This window comes from Uloborus diversus, chromosome 9 (assembly GCF_026930045.1).
Source record: "Uloborus diversus isolate 005 chromosome 9, Udiv.v.3.1, whole genome shotgun sequence".
NCBI lineage: Eukaryota > Metazoa > Arthropoda > Arachnida > Araneae > Uloboridae > Uloborus > Uloborus diversus.
In genome coordinates this window covers 129310887-129335362 of record NC_072739.1, presented here as the reverse complement: position 1 = coordinate 129335362, position 24476 = coordinate 129310887, and the positions used below count along the sequence as shown (strand labels likewise).

The 24476-nt window shown below is 31.1% G+C and overlaps 1 protein-coding gene across 3 annotated transcripts in view; it reads left to right on the top strand.

The window, feature by feature from the left end:
• Nucleotides 1–24476, top strand: part of LOC129230745 (carnitine O-palmitoyltransferase 1, liver isoform-like) — a 53822-nt gene that overhangs the window by 9177 nt on the left and 20169 nt on the right. For all 3 annotated transcript variants that reach the window (XM_054865174.1, XM_054865172.1, XM_054865173.1), the window contains exons 2-11: nt 1147–1285; nt 5798–5952; nt 9385–9507; nt 9641–9852; nt 11550–11635; nt 15818–15922; nt 16349–16480; nt 18761–18809; nt 20607–20736; nt 22849–22988. In XM_054865174.1, the coding sequence (XP_054721149.1) occupies nt 1155–1285; nt 5798–5952; nt 9385–9507; nt 9641–9852; nt 11550–11635; nt 15818–15922; nt 16349–16480; nt 18761–18809; nt 20607–20736; nt 22849–22988 (1263 nt within the window). In that variant the 5' untranslated portion in view covers nt 1147–1154. The remainder of the gene's footprint in view (nt 1–1146; nt 1286–5797; nt 5953–9384; nt 9508–9640; nt 9853–11549; nt 11636–15817; nt 15923–16348; nt 16481–18760; nt 18810–20606; nt 20737–22848; nt 22989–24476) is intronic.

Here is a 24476-nt window from a genome sequence, read left to right as displayed (position 1 = left end):
AAAATTATAGTTGCTGATTTCTGAAAATTGTTCAGGACTGCTGTAATACAGGGGCGCTGCCCACCCCAAGAGCAAGGGCGCAGCCCCCAAAATATTGAGAATACCCCCCCCCCGAAAGCAGGAGTCCCCCCCCAAAATAGGAAATATACCCCTCAAAATCCCAGTAAAAATTTCAATGGTGAAGTTTGCACCATGACCCTCCCCTAGGTGGGCACCCCTGTATAACACTTTCTTAAATAACATTTGGTCAATAAAACTGTACCTACCATATGAGTTCATTATATGATTTGTAGGATCATGGTGCTATTTGTTGGTCATAAATAAAAATTAAAATTTTTGACAGTACATTAGAAACTCAATTATCCGAGCTAATTACGATCACTAGTGCCTCGTATGTCGAAAATCTCGGTTAATAGAAACTCTCTACAAAAACTTCTCAGGATCACAAATTTTTAAAATGTATTTATTAAAATACAATAGAACATTTTAAGAAGATGAACGTACAAAAAGTACCTAATGTTTTACAGTTAAAAAACTGAAATAAGAAAATAACTTGCAGTAAGTTCTAAAAAGTGGATTGAATTTTTTTACAATGCTAATATTAAAAGATTTCCAGAAAATATTTGTATTTTAAAATTGAATGTTCAATATTTTATTAAATTTACATTTTTTTAAAGGACTTTATTATTGGCTCGCTTAACAGAAACCTTGTTTAATCAAGGTTTTACTGTATTTAAATGATTGAGACTAGTCCAAGGTGCCTCACAGTTCAACAAGCCTGTCCCCTCCTATTGTTAATCTTTTTTCACCTAAGTAAATGTAAATAAGTCTCGCAAGTCCAATGTTATACCTGTAACGGAAGAGTGGTTCAATTTTAAGATCCGAGTGAAACATTTAAATATAACTTGCTATTAAAATGCCACTGTGTGGTTCATATAATCTGCACAAAAGCCAACTTTTATGTTCCATTACATCACATTTTTCAAGTTAAAAATATATATATATAATGCTGCAAGAGTTTGATGAAATTATATGTTTTTATATGTCATGAATGAAAATTTATGCTACTAACTTAATATAAGTACCTAAATTATTCTTATTATTTTAATTTTTTGATGGAATTAAAAGTAAAAATTTTGTTTTTAGAGTTCAAGATGGCAGAAGCACGAATTGCTGTTGCAGAGCCACGTGTAAACACTGTGGAAGAATTAGCTGCTACACAAACATGGAAAGATGTTTTTGGTTCTTTTCGAAGTACAGCAACTAAGCGATACTACAAAGTCAGGTAAATAAAATTATTTGGGGGAAAAAAAAACCCTAGTTATTGCATTGTTACTTACTGAAAAACTATATAGAATTGGCTTTATAAAATCTTGGAAAATAAACTGCACAAATCTTTTACAAAATGATTACTCTTTAATGTATCAATCATAAACTCTACTGTGTGCATGATGCTTAAGAAGTAGTTTTATGCATCTGAGAATGTTCGAAAGCATAGAAAAAGATTACTCTTATTGTATTAATATTGTTAACTAGAATATCACCTGTCATCGTATGACAGGTGAAAATTACTTCTACATTTGAACGAAACAATTGCCTGTTTGGTGATATTTTGATAGTTGAAATTTTAACCCTAACTCCCCTGGATGAACTTTAAACTCCAGTAGAAAGCGTTCATTGTTGACCAGTTTTTTGTTTCTTCATTCTCCTAAAATGAGTCTTAACAGCAAAACAAATAAAGTTCAACATAATAAATGTAGGTAATGTTCTCTATAATCTGCCTAGGTTTTGACATAGAAATATTTTGAAAACTAGAAAAATCTTACGAACTAAACGCTAGATACAGTAGTGGTATAGTACTGTACCTTAGTTCTCAGAAAATATGTAGTTCTGACAAGTTTTAACTAAGCAACAAAAATTTTCATCCGAAATCAACACCTTTTTCATTAACGGAAATTTTGAAACCCCGAGAAATGAAATCATATTTCACATTCCTAATCTCATCAAAATAAATAATTTTTAAAAAATTCTCAGTTTATATTTGTTCTGGATTTCAGTCAGCACCTTCTACAAAAACTCCTATGAATACGGACGATAGGGCGACCCCCAAGCTTTCTTCTGTCTTTTTTTACCATTTTTTGCAATAAAAAACACAAAATATTACAAAAGCATCCCTACAGAGAATAAAATGAACCTCCAAGATACTAGAAATCGTTAAAATTAAGTGGCCCATTGTTGTACCCCAACATTCCCGTTTTCAATTAATGTTGAGAGCTTATGAAAACTATGAAACATTTTAAGTCAACAAGTGACTTAATTCATAACTGACAAAATAGTAAACCAAATCTGAACTTACCAGATCTTGGAAAACGGTATAAGTGGTCTGCCCAAAGGATACTTTTGTCTCATCCACAAGGTAGTCGAATCACGCGCTAAGAACGACTAAGTTATCTAAGGTAACAATAACAATGACAATCTCTGATAAAGCATCTTTAGGTACCTAAATGGTTATACTACCTAGTGAATTTTTTTGGAGCTCGTAAAGAGGCCACTAGAGAGCAAAATCATCAACATGGCAACATTGACCCATTGTTGCCCCCTTTGCACAAAGTTTACCAGTGTACAATAGTTAGTGTGCAAAGAGGAAGCAATCATTCGGCTCCTTATGGTTCGCCGCCAAAACAAAAAAACAAATTGAAACAAAAATAATTTTTGCATTTGCTACCACATGATTTGTTATTAGCTAGAATAAGGGACTTTAGCCGTCCCGTATGGAAGTTCCCCAGGATGCTAGACAATTTTTCAAAATACGGGACTGTCCCTTGAAATCTGGGACATCTGGCAACCCTGTTTACTACCTTTATTCGGCTATGCCCCACCAAATCATATCAGGAATAATGAAGTGGCTAATAGTAATAATGATTCATGTCATATTGATGTTATCCCCAAATAAAACTATCACACATTGATTATTTGCAATAAAAAAGTAACATGATGAGCAGGGGCGCCGACTTGCAAAAATTATTGGGGGGGGGGGCTAAATGTCACTGGTGATCCAGGAGATATGTAATCCCACGGAGTCCCCCCCCTCCCCCCCCGCCCTTTTCCAAAAAAATAAATAATTAAATATAAGTTCAGATTTTTGAACATTGAAAATGCCAATTTACATATTTTCTGATTAATACAAACAAACAATACGTGGCATGGCGTTTTCAAAGTCAATCTAAGAATTGGTACACAAATTTTCTGGTTCAGTTAGATCATGTCACTTGGCTTTAGTGAGGGACATTTTTGCAGTTCTATTTTGGGGGAAGTCGTCCTGCAGTGCCGTGGCTAGGCATTGATATAAAGTAGGACATTTGACTTGCATGGAAGGGCACTTGACTTGCATCCCAGTTTTGCCTACTCACAAAAAATATTGGTAGGATGGGGGACATACCGCGGGTCTAACCCTGAGAAATTTTCTAAATTGGATATGAAAAAAGTAAGTTTTACAGTTTTTTAAGCATTTTAGAGATACATTTTATCAACATTAGAATCCCGAAAACTCATCTCTCGCTATCTTGACACATGTTTTGGCTTTGAAAAACGGGGGAAAAAAAAAAAAAACCCACTTGTACGGTATTTTCATAAAAATTTAAATTTAATTTCTAGTGTAATAATTTTGTTTTTAGACTATTACAGAACAGTTAATTGTCTATAAAAAGATAGAAATTATATTTAAATAAATCTTAAACTATCATTAAAAAATAAATCATAAAATATTGCTGTCGCACTTTGATTGATAAGTGAAATAGCTAATTTAAACTTGCTTTGAATAAGGCTCAGAGTTCATTAAATAAAATAATATCCCAAAGTTAATTTGTTTAATATTAGTTAATAAAGTAATATAGTATGTAAATAGCTGGTTTTTATAGGGTCTTATACCCTAAAAACATTTAAGTATTTGAAAATAACTAATGCAATACTATAGTAATACGGTAATAAAATGGTACTAATATTTCGAAATTTTAAATCTAACATTCTGTATGTAGTTAATTCTCTATTTACCAGAGATTTTTAAAATTGCTTTAAATACCAATATTAGGGCTATCTTTAGAAAGGTGCAAATGTCGACTGTCTGACTAGATTACTGAATTTGAAGTCGTTGACGTCTGGTCGAATATCCAATTCATCCAAAATATCTCGGTGGTTATGAAGAACAGCCGAGTTGTTCAATCGCTTCTGCTCCGTTGTTGATCGGACAGACTATATCCGCAGGTTCGCACACTGAGACAAATTCTAAGTGCTCGCAGTACCATAACACTATCATTATCCACACCACTCGTTTTCAGTTAACCTGCTTTTTACCGTAATAATTATTTGTTTTAACTCAATACGGAATGTATTTTACAAGGTAACTATCTTCAAACAAGGAAAATAAAAAATACTAAGACAAATTTGAATTTAGAAAGCATTAAATAGCTAATAATTTTCTTAAATCATTCGGGGGAGGGGGGGGACTCGGGCACCCTCAGGCCCCAAAGAGTCGGCGCCACTGTTGATGATTACAACTAAAAATTAGTTGATATTATTTAAAAAAAAAAAAAAAAAAAAAAAAAAAAAAAAAAAAAAAACATGCTCAACTTCTTCAAATCACTGACTTTGTCTTAGAGTGCCCCCTTAAAAAGCCAAAATCCCCATAGACAAGTGAGTGTCTCATGGGAAAACATTGGTCCATCATTTTGAGTTTTTCAAGGGTTGGGTGGGTAGTTTTTCAAAGTCAGAGGTGAGGGCAGAGGCGATCCGAACATAAATGTTCGGGTGGGCAACATTTTCAATTTGCCGAATGGGACACAAATTTTGACAAATGATAAAATAAGGGTGTGCACCCAAAAGAACATCTAATGAAAAGGGACATCAAGCATTTAAAACATTCTAGTGTTGCACTTATGTCTCCAAAATTGCTGTATATTGAATTTTTTGGGAGATCACAGTGACCTCCCATGACCTCTCCTTGGTCCAGGTGAGAGGCAATTGACCCTTTCTAAATGACCGATTGAGCTCGTTTATTTAAGCTGAACATCAAATAATGGCACAACATTTGTTACATCTTTGTTAACTATTATGTCCATAGAAATAAGTAATGGCAAAAATTGCTACTTGGATAAAAACTGTGTTGTTTTAAGTTCAAATTGTCTGAAAATAATTCTCAAAAAATATCATAATAATAATGAAAACAATTGATTTTAATCATATGTAAAACCAGTGTTGTTTGTTCGTTACACAAGTGTCACCCACAACCTTCAAATGAATAATTAAGTAAATAATTGTTTTATATATGTAAACATGAAGTTCATTCAATATTTAAAAACAAATTTATGTTTATGCGATGCAATGAAAGTTTACATTAAAATACCAGTACAAATTATGGACACATTTTATGTAAAATTGTCTCGAGACACATACGTAACTGTCTCTCCCAGCAATCTTGTGCTCTATTTGGGTTGAAATATGAAAACTTTAATTTTCTGTAACATGGATATTTGGGGAAAATTTTCAAGATTTGAGTACTTTTTCTTTCATAATCTCTTTAATCCATTTTGGGTGTCACTCCTCAGAAGGGTATCACCCGGGGCATACTGCCAACTGGTAAAATCAAAAACCAAATTTTAAATATTTCATGTTTTGATTTTTAGAAAAAGTTGGATATACCAAATAAGTATTACATCATGATTTTTTATTTTTTAATAAGTATATATTGTGTACTTCATCTATTAATGAGATTTCAACTTTTATTTATGCTTGACTATTCCAGAAATCTAATATATAATGGAGTGTGGCCTGCCTCTCTGTCAAATGTTAGAATCTCTATTCTGACTTGTATTGCTTTGATGTTAATAGAGCCAAGTATAACGTCACCATTCAATGTATTCCTGTGGAATATGTCTCATGTCTTATACATTCCAAAAGGTAATTTTTCTTGTGAAACCTTTAAAAAAATTAATTGTTTGAAATCTATTTGGAAAGTATAAAATGTAGTGACCTTTAAACTTGTATTACATTTTATATTTTCATGTATTTGTACTGTAACATTTTATGCTTTCATTTTCATATATTTATGTCACTTTCATTAGTTTTGTGTCTATTAAATTTATTATTGACTTGAATATTATAACCTATTGGTATTTGTTGTTTTGGAAGCAATGTTATTATGGTATATTTATGATCAACCAGCCAGCTGAAGAATCACTATACTTCACTTTGTGATGCTGTAAATACTGTCGACTCTGCTTAATTGAATATCGTTGGTTTTTAAAAATATTATTCGATAAAGCAGGGAAATTTTATTTACCTTTCTAAATTGACATATTTGTCTTAAATAATAAATTGTTAGCTATATAAAGGAGCTATATGAAGGAAATAATGAATGTTATTGCTTAAAAGTTTTTGAAATGAGCTAGATAAACAATAATTGTTCTTACTTACTTTCTTTACATAATTTATTCAAAAATTTTCTCAACAAATTTGTTTGTGAAAGCTGATTAATATTATTTGATTATCTGGGGAAAATTATTCAATTAGGGGGGATCTTTATTATTGCGTCTATGGGGAAATATTCAGTTCCGGGATGGTTTATTTGTATAAGCGGGGTATTCATTTATACATTATCCGACTAAGCAGTGTTGATTGTATGTAAATTGAAGTTAGATATTTAAGAATAGTCAATTGTTTTAATTATTTATCATTGCTTACAAGGCAAATACGAAATTCATAAAATAATTTGTAAGAAAAAAATATTTTTTGAAAACTTTTTACTTGTAAATTGTTAAAATACATGAATAATTTCCGTTTGGGATTGGCTCAAAACGTTTGATCTTATAAGTAATAAAACCATACACATAGTTCGTTTTCATCAATAACAACTGTTGTTTTTGAATTATATATGTATTTATTTTTTTTATATCTGTAGAAATCATTTCATATTTGTTTATATAGTGAAGCACTATTTGATACGTTTTTAAGGGAGTGAAAGAAAAAATGCATAAACCTGTGCTTTATTGTAGACTTAAGACAAGTATATAACTAGATTCATCTACAAAAAAAGCAGAAAAACATAAACTTTGCTGTACCTTCTCAGGCAGCTTTATATTTTAAAAGATCAAGAAATCAAAGGCTTCAAATGTTTCTAATTTGTAAAATACTTTTCCCCTCATATTTTTAATAGTTTCTCCAACACCTTTGATATGTAGGCAATACAAGGAAGGGAAACAATATTGTATAAAGTTAACTTGATTCTTGGTCTAAAGATATCTTTTGTTATGTTTAAAATATTTAGGACTCCATTGAGTTAATTTTCTTAGCTGTCATAAGTTACGCATATATGATTAATTATGTAAATATTGTATTTTGAATATTCATTTAAAAGATTTTGCTTCTATTTGTTGAGTTACTTTATCCTAAATCTAACTTTTATGTAGATGTTCTGTTTAAAACAACTTTTCTTTTAATGTGGATCAAAGCTGTAATTGATTAAACATTAACAGATTGATTAATCATTAAGCCTTCATTAAACCTGTATGGTCCTTGATCAACCTAGCTAAGCAGTTACTGTACTGTAATTTTTTACTGAAAAGGCAATGCTGCAGAAGATCCTGTATTGCCCTTGTAGTTTGTGCTCTTGCTACATATGAATTAAGACTTTTTATTTATGGGACATAAAATTTTGCAACAACCTTCATTAAATTTAAAGAAGCGGGGTACATTCAAGTCTGTTTTCCACCTTAGTCTAATTGCTGAAGGGATACCTTCCTTTTACTATTTTGTTAGTGAGATCGAAGTAAAATTATTATGTTTGTGAGAAAGTGATTACTTAAAAAAAAATAGGCTCCAAAACTGTTTGCTGACAGTTGTTATTAGTTAAAAAAAGTTATAAAACAAACAAACTTATGGGCGCCCATATGCAAAATTGTAAGGAAGGGGGGAGGGCTCAAATATTTTAATCATGGTTTAGCAGGATATTTTCTCCCATGGAAACCGATTTCAGGATTGATTAGAATCATTAAAATTTGACATTTTTAATAAATTATTCATTAATGGCTGGAGAAGAAATGTTTTTACATTTTTTACAAAGAAAAAAGCATTAAAAGCAAGGAAGTTCTAATTTCTAAGGGGGAGATAGAGCCCCCACTTGCCCCCCCCTATATGGGCGCCCTTGAACAAACTAAAGGGACCGCGTTAAGTAGCTGTTATAAAAAATCGGTAGTCAGCTGATTGTCAATGACATTTCTTTTCTTATTAGTCCGCTTTCATACATGTAATGGAAAAAATTAGGTAGTGTTTTAAAAAATGCATAGGAGATTCGGTGAAAATTAAAGAAAAAAAGAAGCCCGGAGTTGAAGTCGGGACGTTTTCTAACAACTCTGACTCTTGACTCCTTTACCCAAAAATCAGTTAGACTCCGACTCCACAGCCCTGATTATGGCTGAAATTGTGCCATCTATTTTTTTTTTTGGGGGGGGGGGGGGAATTTTAAAATGTATTTACTTATTTATTTTTATAATTTTAAGTATTCATTTTATTTTATTTTATTCTATTTGTATTTTATTTCACTTATTTATTTAATCTGTGTGTGTATGTCATTGATATAGCACAGAACTTTTCTAATAAAGTAATAATTAAAAATAAATGAATAAATAAATAAAAAAAATTAAAAAAAATTAATTTAAAAAAAAGAGCTAAAAATATAAAAAAAGAAAGAGGGTTGAGAATTTTTTATCTTTTTGGGGAGGGTGAGGGAGATTTGTGCCATTGAAATTAGTGGGGTTGGACACCCACCCCTGGTCCAATGCCCCCAGAGGTATCGTTTCACTTGGAGGGCTTTGTGACCACGAGCATACTTGACGTCCCCCCAGTCACCATTAATGAAGACGGTGAATCTTTGACCACCTGGGATAAAACCCAGGACCCTCCGGTCACAAGTCCTATGCCTTACTGATCAGACCAAAACTACTGCTGACTGCCCACCAGCCTATAGCAATCGCTCTTCAAAAGAGAAACTAGCACTTTACATTTTGTCGTGTAGATATCAAAAAAACTTTTATGGATTTAGTTCTTAGTTAGTCATTAGAAGAGATGCATACAGAATGTGGTACTCACTCAGGAAAAAATCACTCGAAGGGGCCAAGCTCGCCCCTTCAGTCTTTCTAAGTGTACTGTAGATTTCAGTCTTTCTAGTGTGAAGCTTGAACTACTTTGTGAAACCTTTTCAGTTTTATGTGTTAAATGTTATTCAAATAAAACACTTTTATGATTTCAGTATTTCATTATATCTGTCTCTTTATCTATGTGTTTGATTTCTTCCGGCTCATTTGAAAATACCTACCCTATGAAATTGTTTTTTAGGTCTTCCACGCACTTTACGAGCTTTAATTGTGTCATGCCTTGTTGGCTTTTTTTCTTTCATCATATTGATGATTCTTCGACAAGGTCTGCTTAGACTTCTTTTATCTTATAGAGGATGGATGTGTAAGTACTAAAAATTTAAATGTATTATTCTGTTTTGAATATCATTTATACAAAATTTTCAAACTGATTTTACCTTGAAAAATTTTAAAAATAATTTCTCCTAAGCAGTAAAAGTGACTTTGCTTTTTTCCAGATGAAACACCAAGAAATCATACAATTCTTACTACATTATGGTGTGGCTGTGTGAGATTGTTAAGTGGCTACAAGCCTTCTCTTTATAGTTGTCAGCGCTCTCTGCCCCGCCTTCCTGTGCCTGCAGTTCGAGATACTTTAAACAGGCTTTATGAATCACTAAAGCCATTGTGTACAGAAGAAGAACTTAAAGATATCCAGCAAAGTGGAAGAGTGTGTAAAAAAAATTTGTTCTGTGCTTTTTTTTTTAATTTTATTTTTATCACAATTGATTTTTATTGATAGCTAAATGGCTAGGATTAACATCTCGTTACCTGGGTCTTAATAGTTATATCTGTCACATTGAGCTTTTTTTATAAAAAAACATATCAAACATTTTATTAGATCTGAAAATTCAAATTTTTATAGATGTCGGTGGCTAGTGGACACTTCTAGGCACTTTTCTTACTTTTTTCTTTTCTTGTGCCCACTTTTTTCCGAGACTTATAATAGCAGTGTTGTATATCTATATATGTTTATTCATTTTTTAAATGCGTTGCAAATAATGTATCTTTTTTCTATGTCTGAAAATTTCAGGAAGTATTTTTTTATACTTTATCTCCCACACAGCAATAGGTTTTAATGTATTTTGAATTTACTGTATTAATTATAAATTCACGGGCAGTGAACGTTTCCTAACCAATTTACTTTAGCGAAAGGGAACAATGATGATGACGGATTCAGGGACTGATTTACGGGGGGGGGGGGGGGGGCATTCGGGGCCCGGGGCGCCAAAGGAAAGGGGGCACCAAATTTCAGTCATCTTTTTTTTTTTTGAGCAAAAAGACAGAGTGCAAAAAGGCAGAAAAAAAACTCCAAAACAGTTTTATGATAGACAATGTAAAGAAGTCATATTAAACTCGAAGCAAAATTTCAAGGTTTCCTGTTTTTATATAATCTAATAATTTTATTACAAAACTAAAATTCAGGATGTCAGCCTATGATGGCATATTAAAGAAATTTTCTTGCTTGTTTGAATGCGACAAGCTAAATATTCAACAAAGTGCAAAAGATCTTTAAAAATCTTATTCCTGTGATTTGGAGGAATCTTTCCCTGATGAATTTATTCATATTAGTTCAATCATCGGAAAAGAAAGTTTAATCACCGAAAAGTTTTTGAAAAGTTCATAAACTTGGTAAATGGATACTTTTGCCAATGTAGATACAGCCCTGAAATTGTTTTTGACTTTGCCAATCTCCAATTGTAGTAGAGAACGATCATTTTCGTTATTGAAGAGAACTAAGTGTCCTTTGCGTACTCTCATTTATGATAGTAAATTATCATCATTAGATCTGTTATCAATAGAAGGAAGTTTGTCCGCAAAACTTGGTTATAAGGACATTATAGATGAATTTACTACAAGAAAACAAAGAAACGCAGAAAGCACGTTATGATTTACCTTACCATCATAGTTTCTCCATTTGCGACTGTAAAATATTTTTTACATGAAAATCAGGAATTTATTTTAGATTTATATTAAATGATTTCTTTGCAAAACATCTTAATTGTTAACTTTTTTCGTATGAAATCGATATTTTAAAGTTTTCCTTCTATCAAAATAATATCCAAAAATTACCTTCATGTTTTTTTTTTTGTGGGGGGGGGGGGGGGCACTATATTTGTCAGTGCCCCGGGGCACCTAGGTGTGTAAATGGGTCCCTGGACAGATTTGTAAGTTTGCATACTTAATTAACAATTAATGTTTTCAATTCAATTTATTTTTAATTAAAGAAACCAATTGATTTTTTTTATAAATTCATCAAGTTTTATGGCACATTGTTATATTTTAAATTAATCTATTGATTAATTGTAGAAAATGTGTATTTTGTGATATTCCATGTGTTTTTGACCTTCTTCTTTCTCTCCGTAGGAGTTTGAGACAACTGTTGCACACAAGTTGCAGAATCTTTTGTACCTAAAGTCATGGTTTTGCCAAAATTATGTCAGTGACTGGTGGTAAGATTCAATTTTTTTTTTCAAGCTTGTAATCTTTCAATTTTGCAGGCATATTTATCTTTACCAATATAAACTGCCTTTCAGCCTTGAGCTGAATCGAAGTTCATACTGGTTTAAAAAGTCCATTCTAAAAATTAATTCGTATTATATCTTGCCACCCCTTTATTTTAAATAATTATATTATTCTGCTTAATTGGATTCAAGTTACTTATTATTTTATCAGTTAATACATAATCTACTTGGGGCAATATTGAACTGTCGGAACCATTTTATTTAAACAGATTTATTTTGACCCTTGTAACTACTACTTTGCATTTCTACTTACTAAATTTGTATGTTGACTTGGACATTGCCCTAAACTTCAATCACAAACAGTTTAAATTAAGTGTTTTCTTAAACATCGTTTTCTACCTTATGAGCAGTTTAAAATAATTTTACTTGTAAAGAATTAAGTTGTAGGTATTGAATTTAGTATCTTAAAGTATGAAATAACACTGCTATTTATGTCAAGAAAATAAAAATATTGAAAATACATTAGAACACCGGTTGTCTGGACTGGATTCATTAATTACAGGAAAATCTGGTTAGTAAAAATGGGAATGGTTGGATTTCTTTAGCACATTCCCTGCCTCGGCCTATACAAGGTCAGTCGTGCAGTGTGTGCTAAAACTGCTGATGCAGGCTCGTCGCAAAAAAATGGTTCCTAACTGGCTTCGACAATCCTGTCACAGTATTTCTAGCTGTTTTTGCTTTGGCCGAATAAGTGTCGGCGATCCTTCCAGGGACAGAACCCTGTTATTGCCCTTCTCTGTTCTGGGGCTTTTAGGGGAGTGGTACTCAAGCTCTTTTCTTTTGCCAAAAGAGACATAACTTATAGTATTTCAAGAAACTGTTGTTGTAATTTATTTTATTTTACTAAGAAATTAACCTTTCAAGTACTCTTAGATGGTTCACGTATAATGCTTTAAATAACAGGCAAGATATTTTTATCTTTTATTAGAAGCTTCGTTTCTCAGCATTCTGGCATTTGAACTCATGATGAATTAGTGTGAAAACATTTTTATGCTTGAATAATAAAACCGAAGTATTTTTTCTTGTTAACAAAAACCCACCTTCTTATAAAGCATCCTTCACTAAATTTATCGTAATCCTCAAATTTTATAATTTGTTTCACACAATATTATTTTTTAAAATTCTCTTATATATTTTAATTTTGTATGAGTATGTTTTAATTTTTTCAAAAATTATAATGTGTTGATTACACTTTTTATTTATTCACTAGAAAGTCGCCCGCCATGGTATGATGGGTGAAAATTTGCTTCTATGTACATTTGAATGCAGCGATTGCCTGTTTGGGGATATTTTGGTAGTTTAAGTTAAATTTGGCAGTTTAACACTAACTCCAATGGATTAAACATTAACTCCAGTAGATAGCGGTCATTGTTGACCATTTTTATTCTTCTAAAATGACAGTCTTACCAGTAAAACAGTTATGTCACCCGATCGAGTTCAGCTTTGTCAGGATAAAGCATTTCCCTGCATGTTAAATGTTACCAAAACATATTATCAAATTATCATGCCGTGGCACAAGTTTCATTGTTAAAACACGCCCGTTACTGTATCATCGACTGTTATTTATATGAGGATATACTAGAATTATTATTCATTTATTTATTTATTTATTCTTAAATGATGATATTTTCAAACTTAAATTATAATTTTTTAGATTCACGGCACCCTTTGTTGAATTTTTAGTGAAATGGTTCTGAATCTTTTTAATTTCAGAAACAAAAATTATGACGATTGCATTTACTATGTGTAAAAGTTGACCATGAAAAACATAAAATACAGTCGGGCCTCCATATATTGAAGTAGCAAATTGTCGGGAAAAAATTCGATATATAGAAATTTTGATATACAGAAACGATCTTATTTTATCCTAAAAGTCTCCTAAAACATTAAAAATTAAAGCTAATTTCGTTGAAAGAAACCTAATTTCTAATTGATACGAGCATCGAATTAAATTAAAGTTAATGATTAAAAAAATAACAGAAATTACATTTTTGCGCCTTCATACATCTTCATTCTTCTTCAATTCAACTTGATCCGCAACACTAGGGAATTTTCATTTTGACAATTTAATCAAAAGAAAAGTAAAAAATCAATCTACTTAACTTGAATGATTTTTACTGCAGGTAAAAAGACTAGGAATTTGATAATCAACAGATAAAAGGGAGAACTTGAAACTCATTCAACAATGCTACTGGTTACAACTAAGATTTGAAATAAACTTGAGGGAATTTAAGAACTCCAGAACGAAACAACGACCTATCTACACACCCCTCAACCCCAGATTCCTTATGAGTTTAGTAGTAACCTTTAATAAACATAATTTTCTCCCCTAACTTATATTTTTCATGAGACAAACAGTCGAAAGTGGAAAAAAAAATCTACGAATGTCTCAAAAAAAAATCGATATATAGAGATTTTTTTCGATATATAGAAACAATTTTTCTATGTAATGAACATAGAAATTTGCTGGGATTTCGATATATAGAAAATTTTGATATGTGGAAGTTCGGTATATGGAGGTTTGACTGTATACACGAAAGCGCAAATAAAATGATAATATCTTGATTTCTTTTGTTTAATGTACGCATTACTCATACAAAACATTCCTTTTCTCCCTTTCTTTTTCAGATTTTACTTATTGTCTTAAAATAACTTCAATGTTTTAATTGCACCTTCTATGAGATTTTTAAAATAGAAATAAAATATTTGGTTTCTTATCAATAATTAAATTACTTTAATCAGTAATTAATCCTGTAAAAGTAAACTAAAATTTACCTGAGTATGTTTTAAAAAGGGAAGAAAAATCTGACTCAATTTCAAGCAATGTTTTCCTTTTTTGTCTTCTGAAGTATATCACATGTTCCGAGACATAGCAGTAGTGGTGGTGCTAGGAAATTCCTGACAGGGGGGGGGGGCATGCTTACCCGACAGGGGGGAATAGACAAATTATACTGTACAGGATTCCTTATCTCCCTTTCCCAAATTTCTATAGTAATAAAACAATCATTTTTGCGTCTAACAGCACAAATATCGATTTTGTATTTGTAGCCTACATCCCCATAAAAATTAAAAGTAAAAAATAATAATTAAAACTAAATAAAATGATAAAAATGTACATATTGAAGCTCTATTTCCAGTAAGAATATCAGAGGTACACAAAACTAAATCATGTTTAAAAAATCAACTTAAAAATTAAAAACATGAAACTAGGCTTTTGCGAAGAAAACATCGCAAGTTCAAAAGAATATTGGAACTGCTGAGGATTTGGTGAGAAATCTGAATATGACGGAGAATCTGGAGAAATATGCTGTACAGAACACATGCAAAGAAAGAAACTTAACAACGAAAACTTAGTTGTGAGCGTAATGTACTTACATAAGTTTGGGGGAGGGGGGTACGGGGGAGAACACCGGAAATTTTTTGCAATTGTAGCTTTGAAAATGCATTTTTAGACAATCTTTGGCATTTTTATAGAGAGAAAGGTTCGGGTGCTCACCCAAAGAAATTGAAGTCCTAAAAGCAAGATTTTAGTTGATTTGGAATTGGTATTTGGGAGAGGCAAGAGGGGTCAGGGTGCTCCCCTGACCCCTCTTGACTATTATTACAATTTTCAATATTAAATGTATTTAAAAACAGTACATGCATTTTGCATTTCGTGCTTACGGGGCTTAAACTGAATTCAAAAGTTTTTTTAGCAAATATGCTAAGAGCAGGGGGGGGGGGGGCATAGCAAAATGCTAAAAAGTTGAATATATTCACATTTCTTTCTGACTTCCTCAGTGTAGTTCAACTCCAGTTGGAAACTAAATTCAAAATTCAGCCATGACATCTTTAAAGAAATAAGTACACAATAGATAATATTTTTTAAATTTGAAATAAAAAAATTAGAATTGTTCTTATTATTTAGAGAATACAAAATTGATTTTTCGAATGGTACAGGTCTTTTTTCCCCAATAATGCATTTATTGAGGGCACATAATGCCAATTAAAACAACTTAATAGCAAATTAATCATTGTAGGTAAGATTTAAAATATGATTAAATTGAATATGGCTATGCTTGCTGCTTTTGTAATGGTCAAAATTTAATTTTTTGTTCTCCTCTTTTGTAGGGAAAAATATGCTTATCTAATGAGCCGTGGTCCACTCCCAAATAACAGTAATTATTATTGTTGTGATCAGTGCTATTGGATACCCACAAATAAGCCTGTCTCTCGGTAAGATAAACTATGACTATGATAGTAAACAATTATTGAAATGTTCTCATGAAGATTTTTGTAGCATTTTGTCAATACATAATCTAGTGATTTGCTTTATTTCATTGTCTTGCTAGATAAAGCTTTTATTCTTAAAACACAAAGATTGAAATTGTTACATCTCAACATTACAGCATTATTGTGATCGTAATTGTGTTTTTAAATCTTTGTTTATGGAGTTGTATTTAAATTAATTTAAAAAATGAATCATTAAATTGTTTCTAAAGAACTGTGTTGATCATATTTTTTATTTTTCATATCATAGCTGTTTGTTAACCTGAGTTATAGCTTTAAGCATTTTCATTTAAATGCACTATAATTATTTTTTTTAATTCAAAAGATCAGCCCATGGTAAATCTTCTAATCATCATATTTCATGTTTTTCAGTGCGGCTTCTTTGATTTACAATATTCTTGTTTTCAAACGATTAATTGATCGTGAAGAGTTGGAGCCGCTAGTAGTAAGAAACACTATTCCTATCTGCATGGCACAATATGAACGTTTGTTTAGTACTGTCAGGTAAGATGTGCTTTAAATATTTATTTCTTTTTACTTCCTTGATGATACTGGTAATGAGTCGCTTAGTATATATATGAGGTGATTAGTATCAAACCACATCAATTTATAATTTTTCAAAGGTGAATTTCTTTCATGATTTGATACTTGGTCACTGCTATCACACCACAAAACAATTTGGAGTAAATCCCTCTGAATCAGATCAAAAATGGTTACCAAAAACCGGTTTTATATAAAAACCCATTTCAAGCCATGCTTCTACTATTTGGCCATTGTAAAAACCTGCAGACAACATCAACAACATTCTTTTAGTAAATTACTTATTCAATTCAAATTTTTATTGTAAAGGTATAAAATTTTGTATGGCATAAAATTGAGAAATCACATGAATTTAATTGAAATTTGAATGCAAAGCTAAAAAAATAAAAATAAGACCAATTTACTTCAAGACCAGCTCAATCAAAATTATTTTTATCTGTAAAAAATTAGACAGAACCTCTAATTTAAAAAAGATTAAAAATGGAGATGGGTGCCAAATGTTATTCAAACAATAAAAAATCTTTTGGGAAATTTGACTGAGCAATATGTGAAATTTTTTTTGTCTCTCCTGTACAAAAAAAGGATTTAGCTGGTTTTGATTCTAAATGCCTCATATGGAAGATGTATAAGTTAAGTCATGCCAATAGAGTTATTAGAATTATATTGAATTATCTTTGCTATGCGTTATTAACTGAGATTTGTGTTTAATGATTGTGTTATGATCTGTATTATTGATTTTTACTCTGATGTTATATTTAATTGTTTAGGTTATGTAAACAATTGCTGTGTTAATATTTGTGTATTTATGTCATCCAATTTTTTTCAAATGTATTTTTTCATCTTCTGAAATATCTCTTTTTGTGCATCAAATTAAATCATATTGTGTGGGAAATCAATTGCTGCTGACAATTCCATTTTTCATGCATTATTGTATTCAATAAAGTTCCACAATTTGCTGTTTTGTTGGAGTTTTTTTAACTCTGTTTTCTGCTTTGATGTCAATTATTATATGTTACTATTCTAAGGTTGATGAAAGTATGACTCTTAGATAGTAAAAAGTTCTGACGTTAAAATATGTTTTTGGACTCAAAGAACAAAATATACTGATATCTTCTCAAAATTTATCTACAGTCAGACCTCAATATAAGGTTGCCCACACATAAGATCGCGCCGCATATAAGATCACTTTCCTAAAGTCCCGACTCATTGAATAGGGATTCTGTGTTTTGGATTATCGGATATATGGTCAGGTTCCAAATACCGCCATCTCTTTTAAGGTCATTTTTGTCTGACTTTTTTTGAGTGATTTCACTGCCTCACTGATTCAGTTCCACAAATTTTCCCTAGCGCATGATCTTTTTTCGACAAAATGCCATCTGAGCAACGAATGTAAGGAAAACTTTTCCACAAAAACCTTTATTCCCTCAAATTTTAGGAAAAAGGTGCGTACAGACACTGTACGCACCTGTACGTACTGCTGTAGAGAAAAGATGACTGGAGTGAGTAGGAGGAATAATACAACCCCCTTAACGCAGGTAGAAAGAGAGAGTTTTGTTTCCCCTGGCTGCTTACTGTTGATTGCTTCGTTCATGCTTTTTGATTGAGGGTGGCAGCTTTTAGATAAGATCAAGGTTAATAGAGATGGATTTTAGCAATGCATCAAATTTCAAAGGCAAGTCCCCCATAGTGTCACGTGTTCGTCGTAAGCACACGTCCATTTTCAACCAGAAAATCACCGGAAATTATCTTATTCCAGCCGTTTTTTCACTTGTATTAATTTCTGATCTAAAATTTTAAGAAATTATTTTCTAATTTCTAACTAATTGCATTAATTTTAATTGACTCAACTTAATTAAGACATCATAACTTAATCAAGTGATATAGTTTGAAAACATTATATTTTAGAATTTATTTTTTTGATAAAAGTTTATGAACCGGTTATATGGTCACATTCTCGAAGTCCATGACCTTATGTGACCTTATATCAAGGTCCGACTGTATACACTTCTATTCTCTCTTTCATTCCTTCCATTATTTTCTAATGAAACTTTCAATATGTGATTATTTATGTTCAAAGCTGAAATTAATTGTATTGTGTTTTTTTATATCAAATTCAAACAACAGTTTTTTTTCTTTTAACTGGCTAAATCTTTTTTTTTTTTTTTCAGTTTTAGTAACTTTAAAGTTCTTGAAATTAAAAGTCTGTTCATTTTTCAAGTATTCTTTTCATAATTTTTGTTTTAGAATTCCTGGAGAAAACACTGACAAGATCTTACATTGTGAAGATTCAAAAGTAAGTTTTTTCTTATGTATTAAGTAAATCAGTATAATGTTATCTGGCAATTGTTATATTAAAAATATTTCATTTGCTTTTTTGTGATGGTCATATATTTTAATTATGATATTTACAAGATTTTTAATTATGCAAATTCAATCTAATGGCAAAGAGATAATCTTCATATCTTGTTAGTTAAAGTATCCTAAGTCATTCTTAGCAGTTTTTCAATGCTTCTGGTACCAAATTATTTAAATTGTATGATTACCAAGTGATAATTTTGGGAAGTTCTTGCAAAACCAAAAAAAGTGTTTTGATTGTGAATAATCAAAAGTCCTCTTTTGTTCTAGATAGAGCAGATAATTTAAAAACATATACTTTTTGTTATTATTAAAATGAAAAAGAAATAAGATAAGACATAAATTTTTACTGAAAACTGCACTAAAGTGTGTTAGTTTCCCGGTCATAATTTTTTCATTGTACAGAAACATTTATATGACAAAAACAGTAATAAGGAGCTATAAAATGTTATAATATAGCTGTTGTTCTATGGGCTGAAGAAGGAACTATTTATAACTAAAACCCATGCATGCAATATTAATTGTAAATTTGCCTTACAAGTAGTTTCTCTTTATATACTAAACAAAATTTTTGATTTGGTAGACTTTCTTGTTTAGATTGTTGTTATAGGGGATACAAAAATCTGCTTTTGTTGCATCAAATTAGGGCTGTTCTTGTAGAAATAGTACTAATTGAGCCCAGCACTTATGTTTTTTCTAAATCAATTTTGATAATTTCCACCTACTAATAATAGTTTATTTATTGATGCCCCATTTATTTATGTATGATAAAAGTATCTATAGATATTAATATAAATGATTTATGAAGTGTTGGGACGCTCCCTGTAACTAAGTGGACAAAGAAGACTTGGAAAAAAAACTTTCTCATCACTAAGAAAAGCTACAATTACAGAAAAAGCATAATATTCTAAAACTGTTATTCTGTTTGCAGATTTGCTACTAAGTAAAACAGTAAAATCTTGTTATAACAAAATATCCGTTTCAACGAAATAGATTTGGAGTCGCAATTTAATTTCAGTTACATTGCTTGAATTCCATTACAACAAAATTCTTGTTACAACAAACAAAATTTGAGATCCCTTGAAGTTTATTGTAATTGGATTTTGCTATACTTCTTAGTCTTCATAAAAATATTACGAGGTTCAAAGTAATGGTTTATTTTATTTTGTAAATGGCTGTCGCAAAGTGGACAATGTAAAGTTAAACATCCAAATGTTGGACATAAAAAATAAATAAATGAATAAAAAGTAATGATGAGAAGAAAATTCTTTTCTCAAGTTGTTGTACCTTATTTTTTGGTAAATTATTTTTTAAAAAAAAGATAATTTATTTGGTTATCATCACAATCCTTAATCACATTTTAACTCTTAATCATTTGAAGTTGAGACAAATGAGATCATTCTTTTTGTTCCAAAACTAAATATTTTTGAAGCCTTTATAAATTATTTATGTGCAAACAACTGATACTTGGTTACACACAGTTGAATGGAGAATCAATAAAATAAATATGATTAATTTGTGGTTATTATTAAATTTGATTTAAAAAATCCAAAGTTTTGGACATGATTTGTACCATTTTACTGAGAATGGTCATGTGTCCTGTAAGGTTCTTGTTTCCCATGTCTAAAGACCTGCAGTAAATAAGTCAATGAAACTTGTGATTTCTGTGCAATTGAGTAATTGTAAAGTTTTTCTGCTGTGCTTTCTTTTTATTGAGGTTACATTTTATTTTCAGCACATAGTAATTCAGGTGAAAGGAATATATTACAAACTAGATATCTGTGATTCAAAGAATCAAATATTAGCACCCACAACTTTGGAAGAGCAGTTGAATTGGATAGTAAAAGATGCAGAAAACCAATTAGGTATGTGTTACTTTAATTTACATTAGCGTTTGTTGATGTTGCATCCTGTGCAGCATTATTAAGGATGAAAATATAACATCTTAATATACTGTGTACTGCAGTAGTACCTGTTTATTTCATAACTCAAGGGACAGAAGAAACATTAGAGATACAGAGGATATGATAAAAGTTATAAAAATGAACAGTTGGAACAAATTCAAAGAGTTAACAGATTCTTTTGCTGTGATATTGATAAAAATTTTAGTTTGATAAGTAATTACATGTTTTACTAATTTTAATGATTATATTGATAGCAAGTTCATGCATACCTTTGATGACGAAAATTATCTTTCAATGATTGTCACTCGAAAATGTTGAGACTTTTACTGTTCCTTTGTAGAAACAACTAAACATTGGAAAGATATAAACCTAGAGCAGAGGAATCACAACAAAATAAGTGCACTCAATGACCTCAAAATTAAAACTCAAGAACGTTTGTCACTGTTCAACAATGCCAACTTCCCCTCAATGAAACGTAAACATGTTAAGATAAAGCATTGATGTTTCACAAAGAGTTTATTGTTTTGTTAAACAAGTTTGAATACTTGGACATTTTGTTTTTAAATGCAGTTTGTGTTTAGTTTTTGCTCTGTGTTCTTACACAGAAATGACTTTTTTCTCCCACCATTGCATCCTACATTTGAATGTTACAAAAAAGTTCTGAGGAAAAGTCTTAAGTAATTTGGCACAATAAATAGAAGTATTAATAATAATAGGAATAATAATAATAACTATTATAACAAAAATGCACAATTTTCAAGCTTACTGCCTTATGAGCCATCCTCATCTAATAGCTGCATTGAAGCAAAAAATTTAGTTAAGTGCCTTCTCTACAAGAAAGTCAGTCTTTCTTTTTAAGATGACTTAATTATTCATCATTCACCTTGTTAAAAATCAAAAATCCATATCCTCTGATGATAGATTTTTAGCTATTTTGATGTGCAATTTTTAATCCATAATTTAGGTAACTCCTTAGAAAGATGCAGGCAAATTCACCATCCCCCCCCCACTTTTTTGAGCAATCACGATTGCTTATTGTTCTCACTTGACTGTTTTTGGCATTCCTATGATTTTATTTTCCCACCAGCACCCTCCGCAGCATCACCGTCGACCGGCTCCTCACGATGCTGCACCTCTAACGAAAACCGTCTCCAGTTTTCGTCAATATCCTACACTTACATGCATACATACATACACGCACGTACACACATATACATATATACACCTACACACACATACATACACCTACACACACATATACATATATACACCTACACACACATACATACACCTACACACACATACATACACCTACACACACATACATACACCTACACACAAACACATACACACACACACACCTACACACTCACATACACACAACTACCCACACACTCACGCCTACACACACACATACACACAACTACCCACACACTCATTCCTGTACAGACAAACACACATACCCCGCATACACAAACACACACGCCTACATGTACACACACACTCGTGATTGCAAAAAACATAATTTGAATTCAAGATGACAAAATTCAAATTATTTTATTTATTTATTTATTTTTTTTTTGCATGTGGCAAAAATTATTTTTCATGAACAGCTTATGGTTCGCAACATATTGATAATTCTCAAATGCTATGATAACATTTTTTAAATCAGTAGTTTTTTCCTCAAGCTTGTATGGAATTCTGTACTCCTTGTGTAGTAGTCACTGTTGAATTTAATGCATCAAAAAGTGGTGGAAGTACAAATTGTTGCATGAACAAACATTTTCCCTTTATTTCCAATGAAAATATTTTTTCTGTTACATTTTGAATTTTTTCAATTGAAGTTTAACTTTTCATAGTTTTATGCTAGACTTTCTAAAACAGATAGCATTAAGCATTTTTATACTGTCTTAGTTCTACAAAATAATTAATTATTTTTAAAAAATGTGCATACAAATTTTATTTGACTCTTGAACTTTGATACTTTGATTTGATAAATGAGATGTTTCATTGACAGAATATGTAGAAAGCTGTTGAATTATTTTGATGACCTAATTCAAAGTTGTTTTTCAGCTTCTTATTCAGATGTTGAGAGATCAATTGCATCGCTCACTGCTTTAAAACGTTCCCAATGGGCTACTGTTCGCAAGAACCATCTTTGTTCTGGAGTAAACCGAGACAGTCGTAGAGTCATTGAGAAGGCTATATTTTGTGTATGAAATAGTGTGTTTATTTTGTTTAAGTATAATTTAATGTACTAATTATAATTTGTATGTTTTTTTTTCACCATTCTATTTCTTTTTTTTTCTTTTTATACAGTTCATCCCACATAAGGCTGGGCCAGCAGACAATGTGTACACTGTGAGTGTGCGTTGTTTGCCAGCACAGCCTTATGTGCGAGACACTATACTTGCAAGCTACAGTACCGAAAGTGGCAAGGATTATTTCTGCTGTTCTGGCCACCCTTGTCATTTTTTTTATAACATATTGGTGTATAAATAAATAAATATTATAATGTCATGTAGAGTGAGAACATCAAAGTAAATGAAAGCAGGTTTTATTTAAACCAAATGAATAATCTGCCTGGCAAGATTGCACATGACTTTTCTCAGCTTGAGAGAAACTTTCAATACAAAACTTAAGAACGCCCAGAAACATAAAGGTTTGGATTATTTACATATGATTTAGTTATTTGGTGACTTTCTTGAAAATTGAAGAAAGCACCAGAAATTAAAAGGTGTAACTGAAAGTCAAAGCCAAGGCATCTGTAATTTTTAGAACAGAAAATGTTTTTTGCAGTGCGAATTGTTCTCTACATGTCAAATTGCCATAATTCTCCCGATTGCCATAATTTCCAGTTGCCATAATTCAGAGTGGTTTTTTTTTTTGAATTTATCAAATTCAGCTTCATACCAATGTAACTAAAAATTTCTTTGGCAATTTGTAAACATAAATTTGTTTATTTTCTAAAACTCTGCATTGTGTGTCTTAAGCCATTTAGCGTGAAACTTAAAAAAAAATAATTACATCATGGTTTTGAATTCCATTATCATGGCTCCCATTTATTACAATTCCACCTTGCCGAATCACACCACATGCACTCTTCCAGCTTTTTATAGTTTTCAAACATACATGTAACAAAAAGATTTAATCTCAATTTTTTCATCCTGGGCCCTATTGCTGTCAATTCACCTGGCCCCATGTAAGGAGCAAAGTTCATTATTCACGTATACCATAACAGCCAACCTACTTTTCTAAAACATGATGATCATTTGTGTTCAACAGTTTAACCAGTTTCCATTACAAGCAAATGTATAACGTTCCAAATTGTAAAATGTTTCTTTAAAGAGTTTATCACATCAGCATATTGAGAAATTTAGATTTTTTTTGTTATTTTATAATTAAAAAACATTTTTATACTTAAAAATATAAATAAAATACTTACACAAGCACAAAATTTGTCTTTTGGAGTTGCAAAGTCCTTTGTTAGTGCAAAAAGATGTAAGCTTATGGATGTAAGAAAAAGTTGTCATTTGTTAGAGCATTATCATTTGTTGGATTTCTTTTCATCTATAAGCTAACACTTTGTTTAATAAAAGAGGTTACTTGTAGCTCCAAAACACGTTTATATAATTTATATGCAATTTTTTTTTGCATTTTTCACATTGTTGTTTAAATTTTAATTTTTTAGCACATAGTTA